This window comes from Hypanus sabinus, chromosome 5 (assembly GCF_030144855.1).
Source record: "Hypanus sabinus isolate sHypSab1 chromosome 5, sHypSab1.hap1, whole genome shotgun sequence".
Lineage (NCBI taxonomy): Eukaryota > Metazoa > Chordata > Chondrichthyes > Myliobatiformes > Dasyatidae > Hypanus > Hypanus sabinus.
The window spans coordinates 86,858,632-86,886,125 of NC_082710.1; the positions used below are offsets into that span (position 1 = coordinate 86,858,632).

At 41.3% G+C, this 27,494-nt stretch overlaps 1 protein-coding gene across 1 annotated transcript in view; it reads left to right on the plus strand.

The window, feature by feature from the left end:
* LOC132394274 (contactin-associated protein-like 5) overlaps nt 1-27,494 on the plus strand; it is a 1,716,192-nt gene that overhangs the window by 1,624,395 nt on the left and 64,303 nt on the right. Inside the window, exon 22 of the mRNA XM_059970198.1 lies at nt 6,229-6,447. Within this exon, the coding sequence (XP_059826181.1) occupies nt 6,229-6,447 (219 nt within the window). The remainder of the gene's footprint in view (nt 1-6,228; nt 6,448-27,494) is intronic.

Sequence of the window (27,494 nt, forward strand, 5' to 3'; positions counted from 1 at the left end):
TACAACATCTGATGAAGCATTGACCCACTGTAATCATCCTATCTATTAACAATCAAAAAAAGAGCAAAAGCACTTATCAAAATAAACCGAGGTATTTTCCAAGGCAGTTCTCTAAGCCCACCATTGTTCTGTCTAACTTAAACCTTCTGTCTAATCTATAGAATTGGCTAAAAATTGGGTATCAAATCAGGGACAACCAAAGGAATTATACCTTGACACACCATTGATTTGAAATTTTCACTCCATCAGTAAAGCTAAAGCAATTAATTCAAATAGTAGAATTATCTTCCAAAGATTTAAGCATGAACTTTGGACTGGATAAATGCAGTACATTGAACATAAAGGAAGGTACAATAGAGCTAATGGAATACAAAACAGAGCAGCAGGGTACAATACAACTGATGGATGAATATGAAACATGTAACTATCTGGAATATCACCAAGCAAAGAAAATAAATCATAGCACGGTAAAGGGGAAACTTTAGATAGAATTTGCTTCAAGACTTAAAAAAAAATCTGCCAAAGACAGCTCAATAATTAAATATAACAAAGGCAATGAACACTTTTACTATACCTAAATTAAGGAATTCTTTTGGCATAATATTTTGTTTTGAAACTGATCAGGAAAATTTACAAAGAAAAGTAAGAACTGAAATGACAAATGTTGGAATACGCTCGAACCCACTTTGATTAGCACTAGCTAGGACAGCAGGCACAAGGGGAATAATAGACATAGAAAATTTACACAACAGTCAGATAAAACTTCTAAGGATATATTTCCCTCAATTAAAACAGGATTCACCACTCTACACGAGCATATCCAATTCTGATAAGATGTACACACCACTAAACTTAAATGAAAACACAGCCTAGAAAAATGAAGAAATTATCACTACAGAAGAAAACGTTAAGCAATGGAAGAATGTGACTCTTCTTGAAAGCCATTCCCATGATCTGAGTAGTCTAGATATCGACAAGTGTTAAAGTACCTAGCTCAGAGCTGGATACCCCTTCTTAGAAACAGAGAGGTTTGTTGTGGCAAAACAGGACCAGGTGGTTAACACAAAAAAAAATCAAAAATATATATTAAAAAAAACAACAAATTCAAGATGATAAATGCAGCAAATGCCAAGTGAAACATGAAACAATCCAAGACTTTACAGAATCCTGTAGCAGTTTAACTCAATCTGGTTACTTACACAGGCACAAGCAAGTGGCAAATATTATTCAACAAAATCTTACTTTAAAATACAAACTCATAAATGACACCGTTCCTTACTATAAGTACAAGCCTGATCCAGTTTTAAAGTCAGAGTCCTGCAAGTTATATTACAACTGATCCATTATTACACATAGGACAATCCATAATAACCATCTAGATATAATATTACAGGATACACAAGCAAAAACAACTTACTTAATAGGTAAAGCCAAACACACATAACAAATAAAAAATTAATAAGTGAAATATGCTAAATTAAAGGAGGAATTTGAAAGACTATGGAACATGAACAGGGTATACATTGTTCCAATGGTAATAAGTACAGCTGGTTTCAACCTGAAGTCACTACATACTAACATTAAACAATTAGGCCTACACAGCAATATTTTGCAAATCTCCAGAAAGCCACAATACGAAACACCAGTCGAATAGTCCAAAGTTCCTAGGAATTCAAAAATGAATATGCTTGTCTATACCCACACCTCAGATTCTTCCAGCTTGAGCTGAGAAAAATATAAAATAATAAATGAATAATTAATATCGAGAACATGAGATGAAGAGCGTTTGGCTGTACGAATAGTTCAGGCATGGGATAAGTGAAGTTGAGTGAAGTTATCCCCTCTGGTTCAAGAGCCTGATGGTTGGGGGTAATAACTGTTCCTAAACCTGATTGCATGGGTAATAGACTCCTGTCCCTCCTTCCTGATGGCAGCTGTGAGAAGAGAGCATGGCATAATCAGTGGGAGTCTTTGATGATGGATGCTGCTTTCCTGCTACAGTGCTTGGTGTAGATGTGCTCACTGGGTGGGAGTTTTACATATAACCTGTAATAAGTTATGTAAACAACAAAGAATGTTTTATCACACAATATATTTATAATATTACTAAAATATTAAATACACCACCTGGAGGGTTTTTCCCATGATGGACTGGGCTGTATCCATTAGTTTATTTTGTAGGCAGCAACATCTGTCCTACAGACACCATGTTTCTGAAAGCAGATCAGTGAGACCTGTGTGTGCTGGGACCAAAACATACTTCTGTTCCCATCAATATTTCAAATTGACACACATTTGAACAAGATTGACGTCTTTAATTTCATTGACCTGTGTTTGGCATTTAGCAGTGCACGAGAGATTAAATTCAATAAAGTTTAATTAAAAATGGTGACATTTTCCGTAATAACAATAGGTCACTTTTAACAGTAGCTATTTCAGATGTATGCACCCTTTCAATAATAGAATGATTCATAGTTTGAAGAGAAATAATCTTCCAAAAAGAACATACATGTGAGTTAAGCTTATACATGATTTATTTTTCCTGTTGATGGAGATAAAATATCAGAGCAGAACTAAGTCATTCGGTCCATCAAGTCTGCTCCTCTATTCATATGGCTGTTTTTAACTTCCCTTTTAACCTCATTCTCCTGTCTGTTCCCCATAAACTTTGACACCCTTACTTAATCAACAGCTTCTCACCCTCCACTTTAAATATACCCAATGACTTGGCTCCACAGCCATCTCTGGGAATTAATTGCAAAGATTCACCACTCTCTGGCTAAAGAAAATCTTCCTTGTCTCTGTTCTAAAGGGACATCCTTGTATTACAAGTCTAAGCCCTCTGGTCCCAGACTCTCCTATTATTGGAAACATCCTCTGCATGTCCACTCCATTTCAGCACTATACTCAAAGCCCCAGACTGGTGAAGGCCAGAGTGCTAAACACCGTTCTCACTGCTCTGTCTACCTGTGAGACTAGTTTCAACAAAATAGGTACTTGCACTACAATGTCTCTCTGTTCCATTACGCTCCCTAGTCATCATATCAGTCCTATGTTGATTACACTTCCCAAAATGTGTCACCTCACACTTAACTATACTGAAATTGATTTGCCACTCCTAGGCCCACTTCTCTACCTGATGAAGATCTCTCTGTAATCTACAATAACACTCTTCCCTAGCAATAGCACCTTTTCTTCCAGTTTAAGATGGCGCTGGTGAAGCTCAGTGACTACTTGCTAGCAGCAAACAAAAGAATGAAAACTATTAACTACTTTATTAATCACACTTTCTGGTAAATAATCTCTGCAATCAATAGATTGTAACCTCCATTTCGGAGTTCAGTTTTTGAACCTGACATTATTGCGGTGTGAGCTGATGTCGCAAAGCTGCAGTACAGTTGTGGCATGGCGGGTGTGGACCGAACTGAGGCAGCTTGACCTGGGAATTAAGCAATGCTTGGCCATTCCTGGAGCAAACTTGGAGGTGATTGAATGTGGCAGCACCAAAGTGAGGCAGAACCTGGACTCAAGCCCGTAAGCAAAGAAAGATCCAAGGATTAATCGATTTTAGCTCTGACCAGAATTGGAAAAATTCAAAGGTTCATTTATTATCGAAGTATACAGCACGGAAGTCCTTCTTCTCCAGAGAGCAATGAAATAAAGAAATTAAAGAATGGTAGCTAAATCATCAACCTCCAAATAATTCCTTCCCTCACAAAAAAAAATGAACAAAAATGGAATGGACACTTCATCCTCCAAATTCCCATGCACTGCATGCTAAAAAAAACCCCAAAAAAGTTTGGATAAAAACGTAGTATACAAAAAAAACTAAGACCAAATAATATCCAACATCCAAGCCCATATTCAAAATGCAGAAAACCTGGGTAACATACTTTGGGCACAGTGGCAGGTCTTTCCCTCCCCAAAGTAAAGTAATCTCACCAGTGATAAAAGGGCAGTCTCCCCTCTCCATAACAGAGTGATCTCACCGTTGATAAAAGGGCAGTCTCCCCTCTCCATACTAGGGTGATCTCACCAGTGATAAAAGGGCAGTCTACCCTCTCTGCAGCAGAGCAATCTCACCAGTGATAAAAGGGCAGTCTCCCCTCTCCATAACAGAGTGATCTCACCGTTGATAAAAGGGCAGTCTCCCCTCTCCATAACAGAGTGATCTCACCGTTGATAAAAGGGCAGTCTCCCCTCTCCATACTAGGGTGATCTCACCAGTGATAAAAGGGCAGTCTCCCCTCTCCATACTAGGGTGATCTCACCAGTGATAAAAGGGCAGTCTCCCCTCTCCATAGTAGAGTAATCTCACCAGTGATAAAAGGGCTCTCTCCACTCTCCATAGTAGAGTGATCTCACCAGTGATAAAAGTGCAGTCTCCCCTCTCTGTAGTAGCGTAATCTCACCCGTGATAAAAGGGCAGTCTCCCTTCTCCATAGTAGAATGATCTCACCAGTGATAAAAGGGCAGTCTCCCTTCTCCATAGTAGAGTGATCTCACCAGTGATAAAAGGGCAGTCTCCCTTCTCCATAGTAGAATGATCTCACCAGTGATAAATAAGCAAGCAGCTGGCACTCATTCTTTACATTCACCTCTGTTTCTAACTCCCTTGTCACTTTGGACAATGGAAGGTTTAAATGGCAAAATGGCTTCAAAGTCAGCTTGTGCCCCATTCCCCAGACTTCTTTCCATGAAGTTTCTGCGCACTTCCTCTGCCTCCCAGAATGCTCTGGAGACTGCCGAGCACTGAAGAACCCAAATGATCACCAAACTGCAAATTATAGATTCCAACAGTTCCAGAATCACAATCAAGATGAAATACAATCATCAAGGACATAAAAGATGTGAAATATATGGTTTTATGATCTATCCAGAAGTTGTTGACCTAAGGAGCATTCTATGCAGGTGCCATCTTAATGAACATTTAAGGGGCCAAATCTTATTCCAGGAGCAAGGAATGACCCAGGGTTTGGATGATTTAAGTGCTGGGCCTAATTGAAACGGTTGGTGTGTCAATACCGGAAGTGAGACATGGGTCTTTTCAACTCGCATACTTTGTGAGGTTCTCTCATGTCTGTGTTGAACTGAGGTTGAATTGACTGCAGGCTTAGTGTCTGTGGACACCCTTTTGTGAACTTCGCTTCTGAATGCTGCTTGCTTACTTCTGTTGTTTGCATGATTTCTTTTTTGTCTGCACATTGGATGTCGTTTTTTAAAGGGATCTGTTGAGTTTCTTTGCTTTCAGGCTGCCTGTGAGGAGATGAATCTCAAAGTTGTATATTGTATACGTACTTTGATAATAAATGTACTTTTAACTTTTAATTTTATGTCAGCTGCAAACTTACTGAACAAGCCTTGTCTGTTTGCATCCAAATCAACTATATAAACAGTACAAGAATCCCAGAACTGATCCCTGGAGCACATCACTGGCCGCCGGTCTCCATCCCAGGAAACAACTGTTAACCACTACTGTCCACTTAGCCCATAAAACATAGAAGCAGAATTAGGCCATTCAGTCTACTGAATCTGCTCAACCATTTGATCCTACTGCTTCCTACCTGTGAGCCAATTTTGAGTCCACCAAACTAGCTCCTTTGGATTGAATGGGACCTAACCTTCCACACCACCCTACCATACAGGACCTTGTCAAAGGCCTTACTAAAGTCCAGGTAGATGACATTCACTACCTCATTGACCTTTGTGGTTCACTCTTCCAAAAACTCAAAGACTTTTTGCTTCAGTCTTTGTTTCTCACTCTATGGTGTAGATTTAAGTACATCTTATGCTTTTTGTGTTGTTTACACCTATATTCCTGCGGTGGTGCTGCAGGCAAGTTTTTCTTTGTACCTGAACCTCACTGTAATTGTGCACATGACAATAAACTGGACTTGACTTGAAACGGCTATATTAAATTGTCCTTTTGTGTAAGTGGCAAAATACCCAAAGGGATCTGAGGTAGTATGGGACTATGGGGAGAGAAACTGAGGTGGTTGTGATGGATATTCATTGTCCAGGACAGCTGGTCCATAGCTGAGGCTGGTTGCTCGAGAGATACCATTCGCTAAGTAAGTTCAGGGAAATAAATACCATTACACAATGGAAGTGCTACCTTTGCTTTACCTGGATGGTATTTTGTGCATAACATTAATATAAATATTTCATCTTCTTCAACTGCTATCTAACATACTATTAACCAGTTCTTGTGCTCTTCCACCTTTACAGATATTGGCAATCTTGACCAGGAGATACTGAATGCCAATGCACAGGGTTTTGTTGGCTGCCTCTCTTCAGTTCAGTTCAATTGGATTGCTCCATTAAAGGTGGGACTACGGCACTTCACCTCTTCCCCAGTGATTGTAAAAGGGGATCTGGTTGAATCTGATTGTCGAACATCAGTGATGACTGAGCCAATAGCTGTGACTACCGCACTTTCATTTGCAGGTACTTCTGAATTAATATGTTAATAGAAATTTAGATACGCTTAAAAAAAAGCTTCAGGTGAACCAGCCAGATGACATGCTGTGGAAAGTCTAGGATCAGAAGTTGCAGCCTCAGGATAGAACAAAAATGAAGAAGAGATTCTGTAACCAGAGGTTGGTGAATCTGTGGAATTCATTGCTACAAAGGCCTATGGAGGCCAGGTCATTGGGTACATTTAAAGTGGAGATTGATTAGTTGTTGATTAGTAAAGACATCAAAGGTTATGGGGAGAGATGAGGAGAATGGAGTTGAGTGGGAATAATAAATCTGGCATGGTCTTATGGTGAGCAGAATGGGCCTATGTCTTAAGGTAAAAGCCTCATGTGCGTCCAATTTTCCTAATATTCTGTTGACCAGCTTTCTCCTGCTCTTCTCTTCCCTCATCTATTAGCTGATGTGTTTGTACAGGTGTTATGTTACTGATCTAGAAATTTAGTGGACTGTATCCATGACACTTGAGTTCAAAACAACAATATATTCATGTTCAGTTATATAAACCAAGAAGAAAGGGCTAAGTATTTGAAAGGGCAAAGGTGACTGGGGAATTACTGCAATTACTGTTTAAAAGAAAACCTAGTTTATGAATGCCATCTGCTGTTATTAATTACCAGTGTAGCAAGTCATGCAGTTCAAGGGCAACCAATGCCGGACCTGTTAATGATTCTCTTATCGTTGAGTAAATAAGATGCTCATGCAAGCTTTGTGTAGCAAATTATCCATGGCAAATCAACACCCATCTATATGCAGTGCAAGTTTTTACACCCGGATTGGTAGGCGCCTAGAACATGCTGCCAGACCAACACACACAAAATATTCATAGGACTGGTTTTGAGGAAAGAAAGGGGAGTTAAGAGTCAGGGATGTGGGAAAATAAGAGGACAGACAAGAGTCTAAGGCCACACTCCATTTTTGAACACTAACAATGTAAAAGTGGTCGAGTGTCAGGCCTGGGTCACTGTCTCCCACACCCTCAGATCAGCATATCATTGTTGAGTTCGGCGAACAAAGTTCCGTGCATGAGGGCTCATCCTGGGTTGTTGATTGAGCTCCAGGGTCATTTGAAGTCCAGATGTTGAAGCCCAAAGATCTTCAGAAGTCTACATCAAAGCCCAAAGGTCGATCAGAAGGCCAAAGGTTGAAATCGGATGGTGGGAACCCTAAGTCTCCAAATCTCTGTGAGTCCACTGGAGAAGTTAGAACATAGAAGAGTACAGCACAGCAACAGGCCATTTGGCCCACAATGTTGTGCCGATCCAGCTGAAAAACAAATCAGAAACATCTGAACACTAATCCCTTCTACCTACACCATTTCCATATCCTTCCATCTTTCTTACATCCATGTGCCTATCCAAATATTTCTTAAAAGTATCTAATGCATTTGCCTTTACCACCATACCAGGCACAATTGGGAACATCCTGACTGGCTGCCTGGTATGGGATCTGTACTTCCCTCAATCGCAAGATTCTGCAGAGAGTGATGTGGACAGCCCAGCACATCTGTAGATGTGAACTTCCCACTATTCAGGACATTTACAAAGACAGGTGTGTAAAAAGGCCCAAAGCATCATTGAGGACCTGAGTCACCCCAACCACAAACTGGTCCAGCTGCTACCATCCGGGAAACAGTACCACAGCATAAAAGCCAGGACCAACAGGCTCTGGGACAGCTTCTTCCACCAGGCTATCAAACTGATTAATTCATGCTGACACAACTGTTTTTCTGTGTTATATTGACTGTCCTGTTGAACATACTAATTATTATAAATTACTATAAAATTGCAATTGCACATTTAGACAGATGTATATGAAGGATGTAAGTCATAAAGTCAATTCAATTCAGTGCATTCCAGTCAACCACGACTCTCTGAGTAAAAAGGTTTCTCCTCACATCCACCTTAAACCTACCTCCTCTCACCTTGAAAGCATGGCAAACACAAGCAAATCTGCAGTTGCTGGAAATTAAAGTAATGCACACAAAATGCTGGAGGAACTCAGCAGGTCAGGTAGCATCTATGGGGAAGAGTAAAGAGTTGATGTTTTGGTCCGAGACCCTTCATCGGCACTGGGAAGAAGAGATAAGAAGTCAGAATAAGAAGCAGGGGGGAGGGAAGGAAGAGGTACAAGGTTGCAAGTGACAGGTGGAACCGGGAGAGGGAGAGGTGAAGAAAGGAATTGTAAAGTTGATTGGTGAAAGAGAAGGGTGAAGAGCACCAGAGGGAGTGATGGGCAAGTAATGAGATAAGGTGAGAGAGCAAAATGGGAATGGGGAATGGTGAGGGGGGGGGCAAAGCAATTACTAGAAGTTCGAGAAATCAATGTTCATGCCATCAGGTTGAAGGCTATCCAGACGGTATATATGGTGTTGCTCCTCCAACCTGAGTGTGGCCTCATTGTGACAGTGCAGGAGGCCATGGACTGACCCATTGGAATGGGAAGTCGAATTGAAGTAGGTGGCCACTGGGAGAGCTCACTTTTTATGGTGGATGGAGTGTAGATGCTCGATGAAGCCATCTCTCAATCTACATCAGGTCTCACCGATATACAGAAGGCCATACCGGGAGCATCAGGTACAGCAGGTGACCCCAACAGCCTCAAAGGTGAAGTTTTGCCTCAGCTGGAAGAATTGTTGAAGGCTCTGAATTATAGAGAAGGGGGAGATGTAGAGGCAGGTATGGAACTTGTTTCTGCTCACAAGGATAAGTACCAGGAGGAGATCAGTGAGGAGGGATGAAAGGACAAGGGAGTCATCTAAGAAGTGATCCATGTGGAATGAGGAAAGTGGAGCAAAGGGGAAAATATGCTTTATGGTGGAATCTTGTTGGGGATGTTGCGAGAGGTTCTGGGACCCTTATTTGATTAAAAAAAAATCTGCTGCCAATGGAGAGAGTCCAGAAGAGCATCGGGACAATGACTATATGAGGGGTAATTGATGGGTCTGGGCCTGTATCTGCTGAAGATTAAAAGATTGCGGAGGGGGGGGGGGTGTCTCCTTGAAACCTGTCAAATGTTAAAAGGCCTAGATAAAGCAGATGTGGAGAGAACATTTAGTATATCTAAAATGGAGCTTGATAGGTTCTTGATTAATATTGGTGTCAAAGATTATGAGGAGCAGGCAAAAGAATGGAAGATGAAAGGGTAAATATATCAGCTGTGATAGAAAAATGGAGCCTAATTCAAAGTACAAAATTATTCTGCTCTCAGGATGAGGCTTTTCATTCTAGAATCTTCTCTCAGGATAAGCCTTTTCATTTCAGAAGGAAGGAGATCTAGTCCTTTTCCAAAGAAAGGGGCTTCCCTTCCTCCACCATCAACACTGACCTCAACTGCATCTCTTCCATTTCACGCAAGTCTGCTCTTACCCCATCCTCCCACCACCCTACCAGGGATAGAGTTCCTCTTGTCCTCACCTATCACTCCACTAGCCTCTGCTTCCAGCACGTAATTCTCTGAAACTTCCGCTACCTCCAACTGTATCCCACCACCAAATACATCTTTCCTTCCTCGCACTTCCTGCTTTCTACAGGGATCGTTTCCTTCATGAATCCCTTGTCCATTCATCCTTTCCCACTGATTTCCTTCCTGGGACTTAACCTTGCAAGCAGAACAAGTGCAACGCCTGCCCCTGTACCTCGTTCTTCACTGCCATTCAGGCCCCCAAACAGTCCTTCCAAGTGAGGTGACACCACCTGTGAGTCTGTGGGGTCATATACAGTGTCTGGTGCTCCTGGTGTGGCCTTCTGTATATCAACAAGATCCAACATAGATTTGGGGTCTGCCTCGCTGAGTCCACCAGAACATATGGGATCTCCCAGTGGCCACCTATTTTAATTCCTCTTCCCATTCCCATTCCAATATGTTCATCCAAGGCTTCCTTCGCTGTCATGATAAGGTCACACTAGGGCTGGAAGAACAACAACTTACATTCCATTTGGGTAGCCTCCAACCTAAACATCGATTTCTCAAACTTCCAGTAATCCCTCCCCCTACCTCACAATTTCCCATCCCCTTTTCCGTCTCTCATGTTATCTCCTCACCCATCCATCACCTCCTTCTGGTGTTCCTCTTCCCCCTCCCACCCCCCATTTTTCTTTCTTCCATGGCCTTCTGTCTCTTTCACCAAGCAACTTTCTAGTTCTTTGCTTCATCCCTCCTTCTTCATATTTCACCTGTCACCTGGTGTTTCTTTCTCTCCTTCCCCCAACTTTCAAAACTACTCCTCAGCTTTTTTTCCCCCCAGTCCTGCCAAATGGTTTTGGGCCGAAATGTTGACTATATTTTTTCCCATAGATGCTGCCTGGCCTATTGTGTTCTTCCAGCATTTTGTGTGCATAGCTCAGATTCCCAGCATCTAGAGATCTTCTCTTGTTTGTGGTTCAAAATCAATTTATTATCAAAGTACCTGTATGTCACGATATACAATGCTGAGATTCACTTTCTTGTGGACCTTCACAGTAAATTCAGGAAACACAATAGAATCAATGAAAGACCTCACCCAACAGGACAAACAACCAAGTTGCAAATACAAAAGAGGAAAAATAAATCAGCAAAAAATATCAAGAACATGAGATGAAGAGCCCTTGAAAGTGAGTGTATAGCTTGTGGGAGCAGTTTAGCGTTGGGCCAAGTGAAGTTGAGTGAAGTTATCCCTTCTGGTTCAAAAGCCTGATGGTTGAAGGGTAATAAGTGTTCTAAAAAATGGTGGCCAATGCCATTCATCAGGGCCTCCTACTGAGGTTCTCCATGCTTCCACAAATAGGAAAATTCATTTTCAATCCTTCAAGGAAGTGGCTGCAAAAATAGTAAATCATCTTGAGGTCCTGTGGTGAACTATGTGCCTGTCGGGACACGCCCCTGCTGACTGCTCCTGTGGCTCCTCCCACAGGCCCCTGTATAAAGGAGATCTGAGGCCTGACGCTCGGCCTCAGTCTCCAGGACATTGTATGATAGACACTCACTCCTGGTTCCTTCTTCCAGTCAATAAAAGCCGATATCTCACCTTACGTCTCAGTGTGAGTTATTGATGGTGCATCAGGTCCTAGGGCTATCTACACTGTCTTTAATCTCACCAGCTAACCTAGCATTGTTGTCAAATGTTCTTGACATCACAATATAATCCAAACCCAGCATGGGAAAGGCACAGTGAAGAAGCAGTACTGACCTCCTGCTTGGCACAGATAAGAACATAACAGTTCCTGCTTTTATACCCTCAGTAACCGTTTATTAGATACACCTGTACCTGGTCGTTAATCAGATAATCATGTGGCAGCAACTCAGTGCATGAAAAAAAAACGTGCTGACATGATCAAGAGGTTCAGTTGTTGTTCAGATCAAACATCAGAATGGGGAAGGAGTGTGATCCCAGTGGCTTTGACTGTGAATGATTCAGGTGCCAGAGGGAGTGCTTTAAGTATCTCAGAAACTGCTGGTCTCCTGGGATTTTCATGCACAATTCTCTGGAGTTTACAAAGAAGAGTGCAGAAAACAAAAAAAAAAATTCAGTGAGTGGCAGTTCTGTGGGCACAGGCACCTTGTTAATGAGAGAGATCTGAGGAGAACAGCCAGACTGGCTTAACCTGACAGGAAGGCAACGGTAACTCGAAACACCACGAGCATCTCTCAATGCACAACACATCAAACTTTGGAGAGCATGGGCTACTGCAGCAGAAGACCATGACCATACACTGAGTTACCACTTCATTAGAAACAGGAGTTATCACATTATTACATTATCAATCCTAAACAATCATGGGAAGGTCTAGTGCAGAAGCCATACCGACCTCCTGCTGGGCACAGATAAGTACATAACAATTAAAAATCAAAATTTGTTTCAGACTTGTTCCTTCAGAATTTAAAACTGAATGCATCCCAATTTCGCTTTAAAGTTTGTCCTGACCTTAGCATAAGTGCACTGTGCAATTAGTAGGATACAAATTAGCTTTCATTGCACTTCTTTTCTTTTGGAATATTCCCCATTATTGCTCAATTATGAAGGCCAGATAAATGAGTAAAAAAGCATGGAGAATTAAGGAGATATCTACTTCAAGGCAACCTTATCGATTTAAAATGAAATTATGCAACAGCAGAGGCACCATTTTGAGAATGTTTCTTTTGTGATCTTTTATAATGTATAATCATTACACTCCAATACAAAGACAAAACAGTAAAATGCATGTAAAAAGGAAGAGAGATGAAATTAGTCCATTAGAGATGAAACTTCCTGAGTATTAATGTGAAACAGGGACACAAAATCATGCCATGAGAAATAGATAATCAAAGAGATGTTGTGCGGGAAGAACTTCAACAATATTTATCGCTAGAGAAAATCTGGTGGGGCTTAAGTACCATAAACCTGACGGCCAACATTCTTAGTTATTAAGAGTCTGCGGAGATTTGGTATGACATCAAAAGCTTTGACAAACTTCTATAGCTGTGTAGTGGGAAGTGTACTGACTGGCTTCATCACAGCCTGGTATGGGAACACCAATGCCTTGGAACAGACATTACTACTAAAGGTAATGGATTCAGCCAAGTACATCATGAGTAAAGCTCTCCCAACCATTGAGCACATCTACGTGAAATATCATCACAGGAAAACAGACTCCATCATCATATATCCTTACCACCCAGGCTATGCTTTTTTCCTCACTGCTGACATCAGATAGAAGGTACAGGTGCCTCGAGTTGCACCTCCAGGTTTAAGAACAGTTATTACCCCTTAATTATCAGACTCTTAAGCAAAAGTAAATAACTGCAATCTTGTATTGAGATGTTCCCACAACTAATGATCTCACTTTAAGATCTTGTTATTTCATGATCTCATTATTTATTGCTGGTTACTTGTATTTTCATTTGCACAGTTTGTTGTCTTCTATGCTCTACTTGCTCTTTCATTAATCCTATTTATAGTTACTGTTCTATAGATTTGCTGAGTATGCACGCAGGAAAAAGAATCTCAGTTGTATGTGGTGACATGTATGTACTCTGATAATAAATTTTAATTTGACTGCTTTGACTTTGACTTTGGATACAAAGATAATAGATAGGTTGTTTGCAACATTGCATGTGTGCTTTCACTTGACAACTGTTGACGGCTTGTTCTTGCTGAAAGCACCCATACATCCTCAGTTTACAGGCATGTCCCTTAGGGCTTGGGTTATATTATAGTTCTTCTGTGTGAGTGTATGTTTACTGATATATGTGCTATATGTGCCTTGAACTTTGTGAGTGACTGTTGGTATTGAGGTTGCACTTTGGCCCCGAAGAAATGCTATGGGTATTTATGTCTGTTTGAAAGATAATTAAACATGAATTTAAACAAACTGTTACTTAATCTAACAACCACCCCCCCCCCCCCCATATTACGGAGAGGTTCCAGAGCACAGGAACATGACTAATATAATGCCACTATTCAGGGAATGAACCTTATTTAACCTGATACCATCTTTTGGGAAGAAAATATTGGAATCCATTTTCTTTTTCTTGCATTATTTATTTATTTTAATATTTTATTGTTATGTATAGTAATTTTTTATGTCTGGTATTATACAGCTGCAACAAAACAACAAATTGTACATAGGTCAGTGATAACAAACTTGATTCTGATTCGAAAAGCAGCTCATTTAGAAAACCATCAAACAATCAAAAAGAGTTAATCTGATTTTATGAAAGAGATTGCTGTTTCACAAATTTGATCAAAATGCCTGAAGATGTAGCATACATTGATAAATTGATTTATTATTGTCACATTCACTGAAGTACAGTGGAAGCCTGTGTGCATGATTTCCATACAGATTAGTTTATTACAACAGTGCATTGAGGTAGCAGAAGGTAAAATCAGTAACAGAATGCAGAATAAAATATTGCAGTTGCAGAGAAAGTGCAGTGCTGGTAAACTATAAGGTTTAAGGCCATAATGAGACTGTGTGTGAGGTCAAGAGTCCATTTTACTAAGGAACTGTTCAGTAATCTTATAGCAGTGGGATAGAAGCTGCCCTTCAGCCTGGTGTTGTGTGTTTTCAGGCTTTTCTTTCTTCTGCCTGGTGAGAGAGGGGAGAAGAGAGAATGTTGGGTTAAGTGGGATTTTTGATTAGCTGATTTATTGGGGCAGCAAGAAGAGCTGACAAATTCCACGGAGGGGTGGCTGGTTTCCATGATGTGTTGAGCTGCGTCCACAACTCTCTGCATTTCTTTGATGTCACGGGCAGAGCAATAACCATACCAGCTGTGATGTAATAAAAACTGTTGAGCCTGCCAGATTACAAGGTAAATAAAAGGAAAGCACTAGTTCTCGTGACATTCAGGATGTTTTCATATGGGCTCATGAAGATGTATTATGTGCAGACAGAATAGATTAGTCTGATTTGGCATTTGGCATCACACTCAGCACAGACATTGTGAGCTAAAGGCCCAGTGCTTCTGCTGTACTGCTCCATGTTCCATGGTGTTCTGATTTCCAGATGGCATTCAATAAGGTATCACATAAAGAGATTGTTGCTCAAGGTAAAAGCACATGGTACTGTGGATGATATATTAGTTGAGGAACAGAAAGCAGAGAATGATGGTCAAAGCTTCATTTAATCAGCGAGGTGCCACAAGGAGCTGAGGAACACAAAGAGCCTGTGAAAGGATGCAGATAGCTTCAAGAGTGAATAAAATCTTGGCACATGGAATGACAGTGCAAATGAGGCCTCCATTACTGAGGGGCGACCGTGAAGGTTGCATCCTAGCTATGTACATTCGATAAGTAAGCACTTAAACCAGGGCAGCACGATATGGAGAGCAAGCTGCTGCCCATGCAGCAGGCTCCCCTCTGCACACAGCTGAAAAACACAAAGGAACAACAGAGTCCAATACAGTTTGGCACCAGCGGCATCAGAGGAGTTGCTAACCAATGCCGAACACTGAGGCAGACCTGATTTTTCCTTGGGATTTCCTGTATGGAAATCATACAATATAACATGAGAAGATGTGGGATTTACACTTTTAGCTGGAAGACTGAAAAGGCAAATTATTATTTGAGTGAGATTGCAAAATATATCACTGAGAATAGATTTCAATGTCTTAGTGGATGAAACACAAATGCTCAGGATGCAGGGGTATATCAAGTCATTAGGAACATTAATAAAATTGGAAGGAGTATGGGCTATAAAAGTAGGGAAGTTCTACTTATTTACTTACTTACCCACTTTCTTTGAGATACAGCATGAAATAGGCTCTTGTAGCCCTTCAAGCCGTGCCGCCCAGCAACCCAGGATTTAACCCTCACTTAATCATGGGACAGTTTACAATGGCCAATTAACCTACTTACCTTTTGAAGAGATTTTAAGTAGGATAGATGAAGGGCATACAGGGGATGTTTTATATTTGGACTTTTTGAAGGCCTTCGACAAGGTGACACACATGAGTCTGCTTACCAAGTTAAGAGCCATGGTGTTACAGGAAACTTGTTAACATGGTTAGATTGGTAGGAGGCAGTGAGTGGGAATGAAAGGATCCTTTTCTGGTTGGCTGACAGTAAATTGTGGTACTCCGCAGGGTTCAGTGTTGGGACCGCTTCTTTTTATGCTGTGTATCAATAATTTAGATGATGTAATAGATAGTTTTGTTGCCAGGTTTGCAGACGATATGAATATTGGTGGAGGGGCAGGTAGTGTTGAGGAAACAGGCTGCAAAAGGACTTAGGCAGATTAGGAGAATGGTCAAGAAAGTGGTAAAAGAAATGCAATGTTGGAAAATGTATGGTCATGCACTTTGGTAGAAGAAATAAATGTGCAGACTATTTTCCGAAGGCAGAGAAAATCCCAAAATCTGAGATGCAAAAGGACTTGTGAGTCCTTGTGCAGAACATCATAAAGTTTAAATTGCAGGTTGAGTCAGTGGTGAGAAAGGCAAATGCAATATTAGCAATCACTTCAAGAGTTTTAGAATACAAGAGCAGGGAAGTAATGTTGAGGCTGTATAAGGGTATAAGGCACTAGTGAGGCCTCACCTTGAGTACTGTGAACAGTTTTAAGAAAAGATGTGCTAGCATTGGAGAGGGTTCAGAGGAGGTTCACAAATATGGTTCCATGAATGAAAAGGTTATCATATGAGGAATGTTTGATAGCTCTAGATCTGTACTTGTTGGAATTTAGACGGATTGGAGGAATTTCATTAAAACCTTTCAAATTTTGAAAGGCCTAAGCAGAGTAGATATAGAAAGGATGTTTCCCATGGTGGGGGAGTCTCGGACAAGAGGGTACAACCTCAAGATAGAGGGGCGTCCATTTAAAACACAGATGGGGAGAAACTTCTTTAGCCAAAGTGTGGTGAATTTGTGGAATTTATTACCACAGACAGATGTGAAGGCTAGGTCTTTGTCTGTATTTATGGCAGAACTTGATTGGTTCTTGATTGGGCACAGCATCAAAGGTGACAGGGAGAAATCTGGCAAGTGGGGTTGAGGAGGGGGAAGAAAAAGATCTACAATGATTGAATGGTGGAGAAGACCCAATGGACCAAATGGCCTAATTCTGCTCCTATGCCTTATGGCCTAACTGGTATGTCTATGGACTATGGGTAGAAAATAAAGCACTCAGGAAAAAGCCCATGTATTCTATGGGAAGCATGTACAAACTTTTTACAAAGGATGGCAGAACTGAAATCTGAACTCCGATGCCCTGAGCTGTGATAGTGCCACATCAACGGCTATGTTCCTGACACAACTTTATAGATATCGAAGAGATAGTAGGTGGGATAGTGCATACAGTTTTCATCTTTGTATTTAAGAAAGAACACAACTGCATTAAAGACAATCTAGAGAAGATTTACTTTGGATCCATAGAATGAAAGACCTGCTGTTTGAAGAAAGATTGTAAAGGTTGGGAGTTACACTCATTGGAGGACAGAAGATTGAAAAATATTTTTTTTTGAGATGTAATAGATGCTGAGGGGGTCTTACTGAGTGGAAGCTAAAGGGATATTTCCTTAAGAGGTGTATCTGGAATGAAGGGCTTGTTCTCAGAGTAGAGGAATTGTCTATTTAAGATTGGTATTAGTATTAGTTCATTATAGTCAAATGTACCAAGATTCAGTGAAAAGATTGTCTTGAATATTGATCAAATCATTGTACAGCACCTTGAGCTAAAGTAAGATAATACTACAAAAATACAGAATAAAGTGTAAAAACTACCAATAAAATGCAGTGTGAAATGCAAATGCAATGAAATGCAAATGATAAAGTGCGAGATTATGACAAAGTAGAAAGTGAGGCTAGGAGTCCATCTTATTGCAGAAAAGGTCCATTCTAGAGTCTGATAACAGCAAAATTGAGCTACTGTTGAGTCTGGGAGTATGCTTTCAGGTGAAGTTGAGGAGGAACTTATTCTTTCACAAGATCGTCTTTGAAATCTTATCACCAAAATTAGGTTACCTTCAATCTTATTTAATAGTTGATCTGTTTCAAGGGGCTGATTTGCTTAATTGTACCCCTGTTTCTAAGTACATAGAGAGTAAGGACCATTCCTAGCTGCTCTTGAGAAAATGGTGAAGTTAATGCAAAGATTAACCAATAAAAGAGTTATCAAACTATTGAATAGGCTTTTTATGCATAAGTGTACCACCTTTAAAATATTGCAATTGTATTTAAAACCCAATTGGAAATAGTACAACACAATTCTTAGTAATTTAATATTCTACTGTTTTTTCCTGTAGGAATAATACTTATTTCAATATCACTGACATAAATAAAACGTTATGCAGTTTTGAGCCTGAAATTTACATTTTATTGTTCATTTTTCAATAGTGTTTTTAGGAGCTTCAGTTGAAAGTGGCAAGGTAGCAGGTTTTATGTTTTAATTCATTTGTTTCAATGCAAGCTGCTGGTCCTCCTGTAGGCAACTTGCCTCAGTGAGGTCTCCATTCTGTCTTCTCCTGATTCCCTCAAGTCTCAGTTTTTGATGGCTTTCCATTTCAAGTTCAGGTTTATCGTCCAAAGGATTGTTGTTTCATTTGTTTATATATAACCAAATGAAACAACAATCCTCTGGACCATGCTGCACCCAAAAACATATCACACACAACACAAAAAATGAAATATTATGAAATATTACCATAAGTGAGTTAATAAAATATTATTCAAATTGCATGTGGTGCACAGCACAGGTAAACAGTAAACAACTCACTGTCCGATCTCAGTGGTGGCAGGGTTTTTTTCAGTCCCACTGCCCGAGGGAAGAGGCTGTCACTCAGTCTGGCAGTCCTAGTGCTGATGCTCCTGTATCTCCTTCCTGATGTTAGCGGGTCATAGAGTTTGTGGAATGGGTGGCAGGGATGCTCAGTAATCTCAGAGTACAGGCAACATGGGAACATCCTCCAGAACATTAATTTCCAATAGCACCCTGAGGAAAGCTCACTTGATTTCAGCAGCACCTCCCAAGTTACCTATAATTGGACTAGTTTCTTGTCCAGCATCTAGTACTAGGTGAGCATAAGCTTCCTTAGCTAACATCCTCTGGTGTAATGTAGAAGAATGAGGCCGGTGAGGGGTGGGTGTAGTGGTGGATTGCCTATTGAGTATTGAAAGGCCAAGATGGAGTGAATATGGAGGGGATATAGCGGAGGAGTCTGCGACCAGAGGGAAAAGTCTCAGAGTACAAGGAGGTCCCTTTAGAACAAAGATGAGGAGGATTTTCTTTAGCCAGAGGATGGTGAATCTGTAGAATTCATTGTCACAGGCGACTGTGGAGGCCAAATCATGGGTATATTTAAAACAGGTTTCTTGATCAGTAAGGGGGGGTCAAAGGTTACAGGAGAAAACATGAGAATGAGGCTGAACAGTGATTCAGCCATCACTGAATAGCAGAACAGACACCAAGGGCCAAATAGTTAATTCCGCTCTAATGTTTCATGGTTCTTAAGTCTAACTGTTAGGAGTGTAGACACCATTGTCATTAGTTCTCTTTGCAAACTTGTGACATTAAATCGATCTTTTTCACTGACAGCTGTTTGAACTAGTGAGAATCCAGATGAAAGTTCTTGCCCCAAATGTCATTTGCCCATTTCCCAGCACAGGTGCTGCCTGATTTGCTGATTTCCTCTGGCAGCTCATTGTTTCCTCTAGTTTCCAGCATCTGCAGTTTCTTGTGGCTCTACTTTATGATCATTGTGTTATAATCCCAAGTAGAGCAACACATAATCTGCTGGAGGAACTCACTAGGTCGAGCAGCATCTGTGGGAGGAAAGGAACAATTAATGTTCTGGTTGAAACCTTGCATCAAGAATTGTTGGTAATTCCTTTCCCAGACCTACTGCTCCCAGATGCTCCCAGACCCATGAGTTCTTCCTTTTACTAGATTGTTTGTTAATCCAGATTCCAGCATCTGCAGTCACTTCTGTCTCCAATCTTGAGTGGACTTTGGACAAAATATGCATGCCATCAATAAGACCACTTCTTTCTACCAATGCCACACCTTCGTTTGGTTTTCTTGTCATTGAAACCCTCATTAACACTTTCTACACCTCAGTGCACAGCTGGCGGCTTCCCTCATTGTTCTCTCTAAATTTAGAATCTCTGCTGTCTGTTTCCTAATAAGTTCAAAGTTCAAAGTAAATTTATTATCAAAGTAGGAATATGTCACCATATACTACCCTAAGATTCATTTCCTTGCAGGCATTCACAGTAGAACAAAGAAATGTAACAGAAACAATGAGAAACTATACATATACAAAGACTGACAAACATCCGGCATGCAAAGGATTGTGCACTTTTGAGTTATTTTACTTTTCTTGTTTTATCAGTGTTTCAGGAGCCCTGACAGAAGAATGTTCAATGTGCAAATATGCTTCATCCATTCATCCATCACCCTGTGCTTGCCAATTTACTTTTGCTGCAGCTTAACATTGTATCCCTAATATGTATTTTCAGCTTTGTAATCAAGTTCACCCACAGCCTCGTGACCTACATGACCTAGTTTCTCTCAACCTTCTCGTCCACAAAGGCATCTACTCGAAGCCAGTTACAAGCATCTAGAACATTGGTTGCCTCACCAGTGGCACTCCATCTCTGAACTCTTACCCCAAGTACTTCTCCCCCACTCAGTGGTTTTGTTTAGTCGGTCCCGAAAACAGGCATTCTGCTTAGTTAAGCTTTTGGTCACTGTTTTTAAGACTTCTTATTCAGCTTATCTCCAGTTTTGTTTTGTTTCATAATTCTCCTGTGTGCTCCCCCAGGATATTATTAGTGCACAAAATAAAATCCTGAACCTTCCAGAAGCCAATGGATGGTAGTTGCCCCATGATGTACAAACTGTTGTTCTTTGGCATGTGCAAAGACAGTTATTACAATGCCATTAGACTTGCCTGCTGTTCGGAATCTGTCTTCTTTTTATTTACTTACTCTATTTCCCTGAATGGTATCATTGAATCGGCTTACACCATCTTGGCAGTCAAAATGTTCCAATTTGACCGGGTGACCTTGCGTTAAATGGCAAAGTGAGTGCAGATCCGGCAGGATCTCTAGTGGTCCTGAAAAGACCAAAGGGTTGACCTGAGGCAGACCTGAAAGGGAGAAGTCAGGGTATGATGACAGTGGACCTGTAAAGGCAAAGGCAGGCTGGTGCTCAAGTGGATCTGAAAGCAGACCTTGTAGGATGAACCAGGAACAGGGATGATAGAGCGAAGTGGGAAAGGAACAAGAAATGAGCCAGAGCAGTTGGCCACAGGGTGAAGCAGGGAGCAAAGTGCTGAGCCGGCACACCAGTTTCAGTCAGGCATGAACGGTCTGTGAAAGGAGAGTGAATGTTGAGGGAAGAGAAGTAGTGGATGTCAGGTAAAAGTTCAGCAGGGTGGAAATGGTAAACTGGGTAAGGACCCGGCAGGGTGGAACTCGGGTGGGCCTACAGAAGAGGCAGGGTGGAGCTCAGGCAGACCATGTAGGGTGAACAGAGCAATGGGGCATTTAAACAACAATCGGGTGAAACAGAGAAAGCAAGACATCAGGAAGTGGGACACAGGAAGTGAAGAGGTACATGGCAATGAGCCGGTGCACTATTTAGAGCGAAGTATGAAGGTCTGCAAAGATAGAGCGAGCTGAGAACTTTGAGGAAACAGAGATTAGTGTGTGGCAGTGGAATGTGCAGCGGGAGCAGGGATCCCGGATGGATTTAACATTGTTGGTGCAGACCAGGCAGGGTGGAGCTCATGGGGATTTGAAAGGACGGAGTGATGGTATGTAACGCAGGTGGGCCTGAAGGGGTGAAGAGGCTGTGTGGCTTGAGCAGACCTGGCCCTGGTGGATCTAAATAGGTGATGAGAGGGTCAGGCTGTTGGGACTGAAGTTGGCAGAAAGGGGCAGGAGTGAACATGGAAGTGTGTGGCACCAGTGGAGCTGAAAGATTGATCAGAAGGTAGAACCTGAAAGGATTACAGCAGGGCTGTTTTTATGCTGATGGCCTTATCCCTCCAGAGTTACCTGTCAGCAAATCTGGACATGAATGATGAAATTCATCATCTCACAACCTTTGGCCAGCTGTAGAAAGACCTCAAAACCATACTGAGTGCACGGTCTGCTCACCAGCTGTGAACTTTGCCTTTGTATGTGCTTCTGAGACAAGAAAAAATTAAAATCACTGGAAAGATGCCATAATTTCTACCTCTAAAGAATTATCCAAGCTTGCCAAGTGAGACAATGTTAGCATCCTCTTGTAGTCCAACTTCCAAACACTTAAGGCCCTAATCAGAATCGGATTTATTATCATTGACATACATATGTCCTGAAATTAGTTGTTTTGTGTCATCAGTGCATAAGGTAATTACTTAACAAAAAGAGAGCAAAACAGTGAAGTTGGCTTCATGGGTTCACAGACAGATAATCTACCCGTATATTCTTTAACAGGTTGACAGTGGAAAGCATTGAACAGTGTTCTGGAAGGCCTTTGAGAGATACACAGTGTATTTATTAGGTACACCTGTACACCTGCTCATTAATGCAAATATCTAATCAGCCAATCATGTGGCAGCCCCTCAATGCATAAAAGCATGGTCAAGAGGTTCAGTTGCTGTTCAAACCAAACATCAGGATGAGGAAGAAATGTGACTTCAGTGACTTTGACCATGATTGTTAATGCCAGGTGACATGGGTTGAGTATCCCAGAAACTGCTGATCTCCTGAGATTTTCATACACGACAGTCTCCAGAGTTCACAGAGAATGGTGCAAAGAGCAAAAAGAAGTGAGGGGCAGTTCTGTGGATGAAAATGCCCTTTTAATGAGAGAGGTCAGAGGAGAATGTCCAGATGGGTTTAAGGGACAAGAAGATAACAGTAATTCAAATAACCATGTGTGCAACAGTGGTGTGCAGAAGAGCATTTTTGAATGCACAACATGTTGAACCTTGTAGTGGATGAGCTTCAGCAACAGAAGACCACAAACATATATACAGTAGCAACTTTATTAGGTACAGGAGTCAGTTAATAAAGTGACTACTGAGTGTATATCACTTTCAGTGACTCCAATGTGGAGACAGTTTAAAGTGATAGATTTTAAAATGGTGTAAATCTCCAGCGTGAGCTGAAACTGCCTCACGCTCACCCAATAGTATAGAACCAGGTTGCTCATGTAAATACTGTAATGAAGCTGCCAGCCTTTACATCTTTGAACTTCACTGCTGGACAGGAAGCCCAATAGTTAAAGGTAGGCGAGGGGAGTGGTTTTGAACAAATGCTGGAGGACCAGGATAAGAAACAATGCTTCCTTGGACCAACACCAGCCCAATAATTAAACTAAGCACCTTGAGAACCTCTAACAGAAACTGGCAGACTCATGCAGAGACGGACAATATGATCAGACACATTTGATGCCAGAGCCCCATCACTGAATGTCCACCCATCAGTGCTGACTACATCTGTAGTCTACTGTCCTCAGCATGATCACCTGATCACCGCTACCCCACACCCCTCCCTTTCCATTGGTCTGTCTATATGTGCTCTCTCTTGAAACCTCGTGTTGAAATCTCACTGATGAGGGACTCTCTGTCCCCTCTACAGTTAAAATCTCAGCTTCCTGATTTCTTCGATTTTCCTTGGAAGGCCCTTCTAGAAAATATGTACAATGGACCTAAGGGATTTATGATTACTTTCAAAGTAGACAAATGAATTGCTATGAACACCATTTTTGAAAACTTTCTCATGAGCACTTTGTTCTACAATTTTCTTAAAAAAAAAGATTAAGTGCATTTTAGTTTTGATGTAATATGTTACAGCTGCGTAAAATATGGTCAGGCTGAACTGGGAATATTTTGTCCAATTTGAATTGTCCCTTTCCAGGAAAGATATGGTGGCTTTGAAATGGATGCAGAAAAGTTTTACCAGGAGATCAAGAGACTCAAAATATTGTTTCAGCTCTGTTTAGACTGTTCAGTTTATTGTTATAGGAAGGCTGTGGAAGCTTTAGAGGGTGCAGAGGAGATTGACCAAGCTAGTACTTGGATTAGAGCGCATGTTTTATGAGGAAAGTTTGAGCAGTTAGGGTAGATAAGAGGTGACTTGATAGAGGCATACGTAGAGTGGGCAACCCACAAATGTTTCCAAGAGTGCCAATAACTTGTACGGGTGGGGGGGAGGGCATCATTTTAACCTGATTGGAGGAAAGTATAAGGGGAATGTCAAAGCTAAGATTTTTTACACAGAGAACGGCAAGCGCATGGAATGCACTGGCGAGGATGATGGCAGAGGCCAGAACATAAGGGACATTGGGGGTGGCTTGGTAGCACAATGCTTCATTGGACAGGTGACCAGAGGCTCAGTTCCCACCATTGTCTGTAAGGGGATTCCTCGAGGTGCTCTGGTTTCCTCCCACAATTCAAAGATGGGCCAGTTGCTAGGTTAATCGGTCATTGTAAATTATTCTGTGACTAGGTTTAGACTGAACCAAGGGATTTCTGGGTGGCGTGACTCAAAGGCCGAAAGGACAAATTCTGCACTAATAGGTACATGGTCAAAAGAAAAGAAATGGAAGACGGTGGGAGGGAAGGGAGGGTGAGATTGATCTTGGAGAAAGTTGAACGGTCAACACATTATGGTGGGCTGGAGGGCCTGCACTGTACTGTACAGTTTTATATTCTGATTGTTCATTTGAAAGAGCCTGGTGGGCAGTATAAAAGGAGGTAGAAGGATGTGGAGAATTTCCCCCGGTCATTAGCTCCAAGCATTTGTTTTTATAGAGACTACACACTGTAATCTTCCAAAATTTGGGTCTATTGCTAATGGAGTCTGGCTGTGTTCATTATCCACTCATTGGCTATTTGTGGACATTGTACTCAAAAGGTGAGGTCCAGGTTGCTGCTATATTCACATGCTTATTAAGGAAACCGATATTAATCTTAGTCTGTTAAAAACAGCAATCAGTTTCCTCTTGTATCTGAGGCTTTCAGCTGTCTAATTTTTACTTTACACAGCAATTCCCAGTGACTTCAATGCCAATCATTGCTTTAAAGCTTCAGCAAAAGGAGTTTGATGTGTAATATCACTTCCTTCTCGGTCATTAAACATTTTGTTGTCTTTACTAATGCATGATAATGTGATTACAACATTATGGGATATACTTAGATTTATTTGAAGGATCATAAGATTCTAAGAGGCATAAATAGAGTCAATATTATTTTTTTCCCCAGAGTCAAAGTGACAGAGATGAGGAAGAATTTAGGTACAGTAGTTAATCTGTAGAATTCATTGCCTCAGATGGCTCTAGAGGCCAAATCATTGGGTATATTTAAAGCAGAGCTTAATAGGTTCTTAATTAGACAGGGTGTCAAAGGTTTTGAGGAGAAAACAGGAGAATGGGGTTGAGAGGGTAATAAATCAGCCATGATGAAATGATGGGGCAGACATGATGGCCTATCTCTGCTCCTGTGTCTAATGGTCTTAAAATGTCTAATACCAGAGGGCATGCATTTAAGGTGAGAAGGGTTAAGAGAATGGCGGGTTCCTGGAATGTGCTGCCAGAGATTGTGGTAGAGGCAGATATAGATATATTTTAAAAGCTTGTAGGTTGGCAATACGCAGAGGATGGTGGGATATGGGCTTTGTCTTATACATCAAAGATTTGGAAGACAAAATCAGTAGCTTTATGGCCATGTTTGCGGATGATATGAAGATGGATGGAGGCGCATGTAGTGTTGAGGAAGCAGGGAGGCTACAGAATGACTTAGATTGGGGGAATGGGCAAATAAGCAGCAGATAGAATATAGTGTAAGGAAGTGTAAGGTTAGATGCTTTGGTAGAAGGAATAAAGGCATAGATTATTTTCTAAGTAAGAAGAAATTCTGATAATCAGAGGTGCAAAGGGACTTGGAAATCCTTGTGCAGGATTTCCTAAAGCTCAGCTTGCAGGTTGAGTTAGCAGTAAGGAAGGCAAATGCGATGTTAGCATTCATTTTGAGAGGTCTCGAATATAAGCAAGGATGTGATGCATTATAAAGCATTGGGCAGACCACACAGAGTATTGTGAGCAGTTTTGGGCCCCTTATCTAAGAAAAGATGTGCTGATATTGGCGAGGGTCCAGAAGGAGGTTCATGAGAATGATTTTGGGAATGAAAGGGTTATAGATGAGAAGTATTTGATGGCACTTAGAAAATCTGGGAGGATCTCATTGAAACTAACCAAATATTGTAAGGTCTAGGTTTAGTGGAGGTGGAGAGGATGTTTCCTCTAGTGTTTGAGTCTAGGTCAAGGGGACACAGCCTCAGAATAAAAGGGCATTCATTTACAACAGAGATGAAAATTAATTTATTTGCCAAAGGGTGGTGAATCTGCCACTGGTGGCTGTGGAAGCCCGGCTATTAAGTATATTTAAATCAGAGGTTAATAGCTTTATTAAAAAAAAATAAAAACTTTGTTAACCACTCTTTTTTCTGGTAAATGATCATCACAAACAATAGCCTGTTACTTCCCTTTGGACTTGGAGGCAAATTGATGAGGCATAAACAAGGTGAGGTGAGGCAGTGGGCCCTTTGCTGAGAGTACGCAAACCCAAAGTTCAATCGATTTAAATGCAGGGCCAAATTGGAAAGGTTGGGTACAGGTCAAATCAAAGCAGTGGGGTACAGACCAAATTGAGGCGGTGGAGTCCAGGCCAAATCCAGGCGGTGTGTCCAGGTCAAATCGAGGCAGTGGGGTCCAGGCCAAATCCAGGTGGTGTGTCCAGGTCAAATCGAGGCAGTGGAGTCCAGGCCAAATCAAGGCAATGTGTCCAGGTCAAATCGAGGCAATGTGTCCAGGTCAAATCGAGGCAGTGGGGTCCAGACCAAATCCAGGTAGTGGGTCCAGACCAAATCAAGGTAGTGGGTCCAGACCAAATCGAGGTAGTGGGTCCAGACCAAATCCAGCTAGTGGGTCCAGACCAAATCAAGGTAGTGGGTCCAGACCAAATCCAGGTAGTGGGTCCAGACCAAATCAAGGTAGTGAGTCCAGACCAAATCCAGCTAGTGGGTCCAGACCAAATCAAGGTAGTGGGTCCAGGCCGCAGAGTTTTTCAAAGCAACTGAACCTAACGTTTGGATAACGATATAGGTACCGAGCCAGATTGAAAAGGTCGGGTATCGGGGCCCAAGCAAGTGACAAGCCAATTCAATTTGCTGCTCCATAAAGTTAACTCGGCCCTGCACTGAACTCAGGGCTCGAGGACAGATTCTCTTTGTGGACTTCATTTCAGAATGCTACTTGCTTCTGTTTATTGTTTGCATGATCTGGTATTTCTCTTTCTGAACATTGAGGGTTTGATGGTCTTTTTTTAAAGGGTTCATTTGCGTTTCTTTGTTTTGTGCCTGCCTGTTAGGAGATGAATCTCATGGATGTAGAGTATATACTGTGATAATAAATGTACTTTGAACTTTGATGTTCTAGATTAGTCAAGGCATCAAGGGTTACAGAGAGAATGCAGGAGAATAGAATTTAAGGGGATAATAAAGCAGCCATAATTTGGAGCAAGAAAGCTGTGAGTGAACTGCTGATTTTTTGGAGCAAAGGGAGATTTTT